Here is a 9,944-nt window from a genome sequence, read left to right as displayed (position 1 = left end):
CCCATACAAATCAGCTGGGCTTGACAATCTGGACCCCCTATTTCTGAAACTGTCCGCCGCCATTGTCGCACCCCCTATCACCAGCCTGTTCAACCTCTCCTTCGTATCATCTGAGATCCCCAAGGATTGGAAAGCTGCCGCGGTCATCCCCCTCTTCAAAGGGGGAGACACCCTGGACCCAAACTGTTACAGACCTATATCCATCCTGCCCTGCCTATCTAAGGTCTTCGAAAGCCAAGTCAACAAACAGATCACTGACCATCTCGAATCCCACCGTACCTTCTCCGCTGTGCAATCCGGTTTCCGAGCCGGTCATGGGTGCACCTCAGCCACGCTCAAGGTACTAAACGATATCATAACCGCCATCGATAAAAGACATTACTGTGCAGCCGTCTTCATCGACCTGGCCAAGGCTTTCGACTCTGTCAATCACCATATTCTTATCGGCATATTTTTATCTCCCTCAACAACTTTAAAAATCTGCTATCCGAGCAGCTAACCGATCGCTGCAGCTGTACATAGTCCATCTGTAAACTACCCACCCAATTTACCTACCTCACCCCCCATACTGCTTTTATTTATTTACTTTTCTGCTCTTTTGCACACCAGTATCTCTTCTTGCACATGATCATCTGATGATTTATCACTCCAGTGTTAATCTGCTAAATTATAATTATTCGATTTATTGCCTACCTCATGCCTTTTGCACACATTGTATATAGATTCTCTTTTTTTTCTACCATGTTATTGACTTGTTTATTGTTTACTCCATGTGTAACTCTGTGTTGTCTGTTCACACTGCTATGCTTTATCTTGGCCAGGTCGCAGTTGCAAATGAGAACTTGTTCTCAACTAGCCTACCTGGTTAAATAAAGGTGAAATAAAAAAAGAGCAAGATTATTGATTATTATTATTATTTGTGCCCTGGTCCTATAAGAGCTCTTTGTCACTTCCCACGAGCCGGGTGGTAACAAAGACTCACACTCATTCTTGTGTTTAATAAATGTATCGTATAGTGTGTGTGTGGCAGGCTTACAATGATGGCAAAAACAATATTTGAGAGTGTGCTGACCCTGGTGCATTTCTGTTCATTTCTATTGGGCACAAAATGATCTAGAGGGGGTACGTAGCTGGAGGTTAAATGTTTGAAGGGGTATGGGAAAATATAAAGTTTGGGAACCACAGATGTAAGGGATTCCACATTAGTGTGTTTGTGTGTTCTCAGATTGCAGAGTATAATGGTGTTCTCAGTAATGATGATGTGTAATGTGTTGGTTATGGTAATGATGAACGTACAATGTCATGACATTGGTTAATTTGTGTACTTTCAAGTTGCATGGCAAGATTGAAGTGCTGATTTTCTCAGTGTATACTGTGACTGGTCTCTGTCTTGTGTCCGCTAATGCAGTGTAGATGTGATGTGTTAGTCACTGGTGCAGTGTAGATGTGACGTGTTACAGTCGCTGGTGCAGTGTAGATGTGACGTGTTACAGTCACTGGTGCAGTGTAGATGTGACGTGTTACAGTCGCTGGTGCAGTGTAGATGTGATGGTAAATGTGGGTGTTTCATTGGGTTGCTACTGGGGTGGCAGGTAGCCTAGTGGTTAGAGCGTTGGGCCAGTAACCGAACGGTTGCTGGATCAAATCCCCGAGCTGACAAGTTAAAAATCTATCTTTCTGCCCCTGAGCAAGGCAGTTAACTCACTGTTCCCCGGGCGTTGAAGATGTGGATGTCGATTTATGGCAGATTTATGACATTATGGCAGATTTATGGCAGCCCCCCGCAGCTCTGATTCAGAGGGGTTGGGTTAAATGCGGAAGACACATTTCAGTTTTACAACTGACTAGGTATCCCCAATTCCCTATACTGTGTGTCAGTCTGTACGTGCGTGTGTGTGCAACTTGCTTGTATACCCGTCCTAAACGTGTGTTCCTCTAGATTGCAGTGTGAGGTGAAGATGCAGAGACAGCAGCTGTCAGACAGTCAACACCTCCTCCAGTCTCTACGCGTGGAGCTGCAGGTCTACGAACAGATCAAAACTGCCAATGGGACACACAAGCACACAGGTAGTGTCCTACAAGCACACAGGTAGTGTCCTACAAGCGTGCGCACACACACACTTGTCGCTTAGTTGTTTCTGACATTCCCTCTCTAGAGTCCAGTGGTACAGCCCAACAGTCTGGTCCTGGTTCAGGGTCTGGGTCGAACCAAGTGGACCTGGGGGAGCTGCTGTCAGAGATCCGCCACCTGAGGCTGCAGCTGGAAAGGAGCATCCAGACCAACACGTCCCTGAGGCAGAGACTGGAGGAACAGCTGCTCAGAGGTCCCAACCGCCCAGATACCATCAATATCAACTATCTACTGGCTACTTCAGGTACAGTGAGCTCCAAAACTATTGGGACAGTGACAATATTTTTGTTGTTTTGGCTCTGTACTCCAACACTTTGGATTTGAAATGAAACAATGACTGAGGTTAAAGTGTAGACTGTCAGCTATAATTTGAGGGTATTTTTATCCATATCAAGGGAACTCTAAGAAAGAACAGCACTTTTTTGTAGATGTGCCCAATAGAAATGTTTTGTCATAGAAATGAATGGTAAAATATGTATTATGTCATTTTGGAGTCACTTGTATTGTAAATAAGAATATAATATATTTCTAAACACTTCTACATTAATATGAATGCTACCATGATGAAGGATAATCCTGAATGAATCGTGAATAATTATGAATGAGAAAGTTAGATGCATAAATATCATACACCCCATGTTATTGTAATGGTGAGAGGTTAGCATGTCTTGGGAGTATGATATTTGTGCGTCTAAAATGTTTCACTCGTCATTTATTCACAATTCATTCAGGATTATCCGTAATCATGGTAGCATACACATTAATGTAGACGTGTTTAGAAATATATTATATTCTTATTTACAATACAAGTGACTCCAAAATGACATAATACATAATTTACCATTCATTTCTATTGGGCACAAAATGATCTGAAACACAACCATAACAAACAGCAAATGCATCCAACAAGTTTGTAGAGTCACAAGCTTGTGTGCTATGGGACCAAATACTAAACTTCTGACTTTTTAATACACATAAGTGAATTTGTCCCAATACTTTTGGTCCCCTAAAATGGGGGGACTACACTGAGTGTACAAAATATCAGGAACACTTGAGTTGCACCCCCTTTTGCCCTCAGAACAGCCTCAATTAGTTGGAGGTATTCCCACAATTGTGTCAAGTTGGCTGGATGTCGGACCATTCTTGATGCACACGGGAAACTGTTGAGCGTGGAAAATCCAGCCGCTTTGCAGTTCTTGACACAAACCGGTGCGCCTGGCACCTACAGTTGAAGTTGGAAGTTTAAATACACCATAGCCAAATACATTTAAACTCAGTTTTTCACAATTCCTGACATTTAATCCTAGTAAAAATTCCCTGTTTTAGGTCAGTTAGGATCACTACTTTATTTTAAGAATGTGAAATGTCAGAATAATAGTAGAGTGATTTATTTTGGCTTTTATTTCTTTCATCACATTCCCAGTGGGTCAGAAGATTACATACACTCAATTAGTATTTGATAGCATTGCCTTTAAATTGTTTAACTTGGGTCAAACGTTTCGGGTAGCCTTCCACAAGCTTCCCACAATAAGTTGGGTGAATTTTGGCCCATTGCTCCTGACAGAACTGTTGTAACTGAGTCAGGTTTGTAGGCCTCCTTGCACGCACACGCTTTTTCAGTTCCGCCCACAAATCTTCTATAGGATTGAGGTCAGGGCTTTGTGATGGCCACTCCAATACTTTGACTTTGTTGTCCTTAAGCCATTTTGCCACAACTTTGGAAGTATGCTTGGGGTCATTGTCCATTTGGAAGACCCATTTGCGACCAAGCTTTAACTTCCTGACTGATGTCTTGAGATGTTGCTTCAATATATCCACATCATTTTCCTCCCTCATGATGTCATCTATTTTGTGAAGTGCACCAGTCCCTCCTGCAGCAAAGTACCCCCACAACATGATGCTGCTACCCCTGTGCTTCACTGTTGAGATGGTATTCTTCAGCTTGCAAGCCTCCCCCTTTTTCCTCCAAACATAACGATGGTCATTATGGCCAAACAGTTTTATTTTTGTTTCATCAGACCAGAGGACATTTCTCCAAAAAGTATGATCTTTGTCCCCATGTGCAGTTGCAACCCGTAGTCTGGCTTTTTTATGGCAGTTTTGGAGCAGTGGCTTCTTCCTTGCTGAGAAGCCTTTTAGGTTATGTCAATTTAGGACTTGTTTTACTGTGGATATAGATACTTTTGTACCTGTGTCCTCCAGCATCTTCACAAGGTCCATTGCTGTTTTTCTGGGATTGATTTGCACTTTTTGCACCAAAGTACGTTCATCTCTAGGAGACAGAACGTGTCTCCTTCCTGAGTGGTATGGCGGCTGCGCGGTCCCATGGTGTTTGTTTGTACCGAAGAACGTGGTACCTTCAGGCGTTTGGAAATTGCTCCCAAGGATGAACCAGACTTGTGGAGGTCTACAGTTCTTTTTCTGAGGTCTTGGCTGATTTCTTTTGATTTTCCCATGATGTCAAGCAAAGCGGCACTGAGTTTGAAGGTAGGCCTTGAAATACATCCACAGGTACACCTCCAATTGACTCAAATTATGTCAATTACCCTATCAGAAGCTTCTAGAGCGATGACATAATTTTCTGGGAATTTTCCAAGCTGTGTAAAGGCACTGTCAACTTAGTGTATGTAAACTTCTGACCCACTGGAATTGTGATACAGTGAATTATAAGTGAATTAATCTGTCTGTAAACAATTGTTGGAAGAATTACTTGTGTCATGCACACAGTAGATGTCCTAACCGACTTGCCAAAACTATAGTTTGTTAACAAGACATTTGTGGAGTGGTTGAAAAACGAGTTTTAATGACTCCAACCTAAGTGTATGTAAACTTCCGACTTCAACTGTACTCACCCTCTGATTGGCACACATACACAATCCATGTCTCAATTGTCTCAAGGCTTAAAAGTCCTTCTTTAACAAGTACCATAAATAAGGGATCATAGCATTCACATCGTCAGTCTGTCATGGAAAGAGCAGAGTTCCTAATGTTTAGTGGACTCTAGAAATGACAGCACTTTTTGTACATACACAAACGGTTCACCCGATATGGATACAAATACCCTCTGCCAGTCTGCACTTTAACCTCATAGTCATTGTTTCATTTCAAATCCAAAGTGCTGGAGTACAGAGCCAAAACATGTGTCACTGTCCCAATACTTTTGGAGCTAAACATATAAGTATGTGGACACTTCACCCTTCAAATGAGTGAATTCGGCTATTTCAGCAACACCCGTTGCTGACAGGTGTATAAAATCTAGGACACAGTCATGCAATCTCCATTCACAAACATTGGCAGTAGAATGGCCTTACTGAAGAGCTCAGTCACTTTCAATGTGGCACCGTCATAGGATTCCACCTTTTCAACAAGTCAGTTCGTCAAATTGCTGCCCTGCTAGAGCTGCCCCGGTCAACTGGAAGTGATGTTATTGTGAAGTGAAAACATCTAGGAGCAACAACGGCTCAGCCACGAAGTGGTAGGCCACACAAGCTCACAGAACAGGGCCCCCGAGTACTGAAGCGCGTAGTGCATAAAAATCGTATGTCCTCGGATGCAATACTCATTACCGAGTTCCAAACTGCCTCTGGAAGCAACGTCAGCCCAATAACTGTTAGTCGGGAGCTTCATGAAATGGGTTTCCATGGCCGAGCAGCTGCACACAAGCCTAAGATCACCATGCTCAATGCCAAGCGTTGGCTGGAGTGGTGTAAAGCTCGCCGCCATTGAACTCTGGAGCAGTGGAAACACGTTCTCTGGAGTATTGAATCGCGCTTCACCATCTGGCAGTCCGACGGACGAATCTGGTTTTGGCGTATGCCAGGAGAATGCTACCTGCACCAATGCATAGTGCCAACTGTAAAGATTGGTGGGAGGAATAATGGTCTGGGGCTGTTTTTAATGGTTAGGGCTAGGCCCCTTATTTCCAGTGAAGGGAAATCTTAATGACATTCTAGATGATTCGGTGCTTCCAACTTTGTGGCAATAGTTTGGGGAAGGCCCTTTCTTGTTTCAACATGACAATGCCCCCATGCACAAAGCGAGGTCCATACAGAAATGGTTTGTCGAGATCGGTGTGGAAGAACTTGGCTGGCCTGCACACAGCCCTGACCTCAACCCCATCAAACACCTTTGGGATGAATTGGAACAACTGCGAGCCAGGCCTAATCGGTCAACATCAGTGCCTGACCTCACTGTCCCAGTAGCAATGTTCCAACATCTAGTGGAAAGCCTTCCCTGTTATAGCAGCATAGGGGGGACCAAGTCCTTATTAATGCCAATGATTTTGGAATGAGACGTTCGACGGGCAAACTTTTGGTCATGGAGTGTATGTAGTATAGAGGTAGAAATCCATACACTATCATGTACTACCCACGTCAGGTAGGATATATATGTACTGGCTCTCTCACTGAACGCATGCACATCCATATTCAACCATAAAGTCCCGTGGCATAAACATTTGTCCTATGTTATGTGTTCCAGAGGATACAGGCAGGTCTCCTGGTTGTGAAGGCTGTGATCTTCCCCGCCACTCCTCCTCTCACGGTGAGAACCCACAGCACACCCAATCCACAATGTACTGTATGTTACTGGCCTGTAGGTACATGTCAATAAGTTAGAGGTGAGTAACTGTGTATAACATCAATGTACGTCTGTGTCAGTTGTCAGTCATTAACGGTATATACATATATATATGTGTGTGTGTGTGTTTGTGTTCTCTCTGCCAGATCTGAAGCGTCAAGCCCAGTCGGAGATGGACGCCGTGTCACAGTGTAGTAACAGTTCTGGGGACAGTATCTCTGGCTCGGCTCCCCCTCCATCCCGCCTGGTGCCCGGCCACCGCCTGTGGGCCAACCGCCAAGGGCGCCACATCCTGGGTCTTATCGAGGACCACAATGCCCTGCGGAAGCAGATCTCCGAGGGAAGGAGGCTCACCCGCACCATGGACACACACCTGCAGGAGTGTGTCTGCACACTCAGCCAGCAGGGGACTGACAACAGGGTAAATACAACAGTCTTATGAGCACATTCCCTTGTTTAATACATGTCAGACTTTCCTGTTTCCTGCTCAGGTGAAGTCCAGCCAACTACCTTTTAGTATTTATAATGTGCATGTAATATTTGAAAATCATTCATACAATAAATTGCTGTAATAATTAATTACATTTCCTATGTGTTCATTATGAGTGTTCAACTGTTTATTTTGAATATTGAGCCAGTGTTCTGTGTTATTGTCCAGGTGGTGGAACACGGTCACCTGAAGGCTCTGTCCAGCAGTGTGAACACCATGCAGCAGGTCCTGGAGGAGGCTGGCCAGCTGCTCAAACTGGTCTGGAGGGTATCCCTGCCCTCTGGCATCGTGACCGCAACCAGCAACCAGCAGGTACACACACTCTCACACACACACCAGTTATACACACACCCTCTCAACTCAGTCTTCAGTGCACACACAAACAAGGCTCTCTACATGATAAGTACACACATTTTTCCCACAAATTATAAATATATTAATACTGTCCACACAAAGTCTATACACACAAACATGTAATTAGAATGACGCAATTGGAATAAATTGGTCAATATGTGTGGAAAGTGGAGATGTCACAAAGGTTAAAAAGTAAACATTAGCGGAGACACCTTATCAGTTGAGGAGACTGACTGCATGTTTGCTGGCGCTACACGTTTGCTAACTGTGTCTCCAGGGTGTCTCAGTCGTGTTTACGTTTGACTGATTGTGACGTAATCCACTTTCCATACTAATTGGGGGTACTGATAAGACCAGTGTAAATGGTCTCCCTCCACTCTTCCCTCTCCCAGGATGAGCTGTTGAAGAATGAGATAACGAGTCTGAAGAGCCGTCTGTCCCAGCAGGAGCGGATGCTGAGCGGTGCGGTCAAGCGGCTGCGGACCACCAACCAGCTCAAAGAGGGCATGGAGAGGGTCATTATTGACCAGCGTAAGAACTTACTTCACCTCCCATGCTTGAGAGAATGATAATGCATTTGATTGAGAATCAACGCAACGCTTTCATATTTTACTGAGTTACAGTTCATATAAGGAAATCAGTCAATTGAAATAAATTCATTAAAGGCCCTCATCTATGGATTCACGACTGGGAATACAGATGTGCATCTGTGGGTCAGATACCTTAAAAGAAAAGAAAGTAGGGGCGTGGATCAGAAAACCAGTCAGTATCTGGTGTGACCACCATTTGCCTCATTCAGTGCGACACATCTCCTTCGCATAAAGTTGATCAGGCTGTTGATTGTGGCCTGTGGAATGTTGTCCCACTCCTGTTCAATGGCTGTGCGAAGTTGCTGGATATTGGCTGGAACTGGAAAATGCTGTCTTACACGTCGATTGAGAGCATCCCAAACATGCTCAGTGGGTGACATGTCTGGTGAGTATGCAGGCCATGGAAGAACTGGGACATTTTCAGCTTCCAAGAATTGTGTACAGATCCTTGCGACATAGGGCCGTGCATTATCATGCTGAAACATGAGGTGCTGACGGCGGATGAATGGCACGACAATGGGCCTCAGGATCTCATCACGGTATCTCTGTGCATTCAAATGCAATTGTGTGTGTTGTCTGTAGCTTATACCTGCCCATACCGTAACCCCACCGCCACCATGGGGCACTCTGTTCACAACGTTGACATCAGCAAACCTCTCGCCCATACATGCCATCTGCCCAGTAGTTGAAACCAGGATTCATCATTGAAAATGACACTTCTCCTGCGTGCCAGTGGCCATCAAAGGGGAGCATTTGCCCACTGAAGTTGGTTAGGACGTCAAACTGCAGTCAGGCCAAGACGACAAGCACGCAGATGAGCTTCCCTGAGAAGCTCTTCGGTTGTGCAAACCCAGTTTCATCAGCTGTCCAGGTGGCTGGTCTCAGACTATCCCGCAGGTGAAGAAGCCGGATGTGCAGGTCCTGGGCTGGAGTGGTTACATGTGGTCTGCGGTAGTGAGGCCGGTTGGACGTACTGCCAAATTCTCTAAAATGATGTTGGAGGTGACTTATGGTAGATAAATTAACATTCAGTTCTCTGGCGGATATTTCTGCAGTCAGCATGCCAATTGTACACTCCCTCAACTTGAGACACAATTGCACATTTTAATGGTCCCCAGCACAAGGTGCACCTGTTTAATATGCCACACCTGTCAGGTGGATGGATTATTTTAGCAAAGGAGAAATGCTCACTAACAGGGATGTAAACAAATTTGTGCACAACAAGCTTTTAGTGCGTATGGAAAATGTATAGGATTATTTCAGCTCATGAAACCAACACGTAGCGTTTTATATGTTAGTTCAGTAACTTATTCAGATCCTATTCTGAGAATAATTAATGCATTTGATTGAGATCAATCAAATGTATTTATAAAGCCCTTCTTACATAAGTTGATATCAATGCTATACAAAAACCCCAAACAGCAAGCAATGCAGGGGTGGAAGCAGATCCAAACATTTGAATTGACATTTGTTATTCTTTCAAACCAGTGTCGTTAACCCATGGAGTGCTGAAGAAGGCCAGAGGGAATCTAGAGGTGAGTCAAAGAATCAGTTTAGACAGACACCAACCAGTATTGTCAGTCAGACCAACTCCTTAGCCTTTTCTCTAATGTGCCATCTCTTATTGGTCTTTCTTCTCACTCTGTCTAAAAATGTGGGCAAATCTCAGACAAATTATTATACCGTCTTTGGGCTGAAAGGCCTGTCTGGAGGACCAGAGGAAGGTAAGTGTGTGAGGGGACAGAGTTTGAGTGTTCTGATGCATGACTTGGTTTGTTCCATAGCTTTTATGACCTGGTTT

The 9,944-nt window shown here is 44.2% G+C and overlaps 1 protein-coding gene across 7 annotated transcripts in view; it reads left to right on the top strand.

Moving 5' to 3' along the window:
* Window positions 1-9,944, top strand: part of cdk5rap2 (CDK5 regulatory subunit associated protein 2) — a 71,169-nt gene that overhangs the window by 58,789 nt on the left and 2,436 nt on the right. For 6 of the 7 annotated variants that reach the window (XM_071351806.1, XM_071351803.1, XM_071351805.1 and 3 more), the window contains 8 exons: window positions 1,940-2,067; window positions 2,157-2,375; window positions 6,611-6,673; window positions 6,856-7,130; window positions 7,368-7,511; window positions 7,946-8,084; window positions 9,632-9,678; window positions 9,813-9,867. In XM_071351806.1, the coding sequence (XP_071207907.1) occupies window positions 1,940-2,067; window positions 2,157-2,375; window positions 6,611-6,673; window positions 6,856-7,130; window positions 7,368-7,511; window positions 7,946-8,084; window positions 9,632-9,678; window positions 9,813-9,867 (1,070 nt within the window). The remainder of the gene's footprint in view (window positions 1-1,939; window positions 2,068-2,156; window positions 2,376-6,610; window positions 6,674-6,855; window positions 7,131-7,367; window positions 7,512-7,945; window positions 8,085-9,631; window positions 9,679-9,812; window positions 9,868-9,944) is intronic. The other variant, XM_071351807.1, reaches the window with a different exon arrangement.

This window comes from Salvelinus alpinus, chromosome 18, assembly GCF_045679555.1.
Source record: "Salvelinus alpinus chromosome 18, SLU_Salpinus.1, whole genome shotgun sequence".
Classification (NCBI taxonomy): domain Eukaryota; kingdom Metazoa; phylum Chordata; class Actinopteri; order Salmoniformes; family Salmonidae; genus Salvelinus; species Salvelinus alpinus.
Note: the sequence above shows the minus strand (reverse complement) of the source record. Positions and strands in the feature narration are given on the sequence as shown.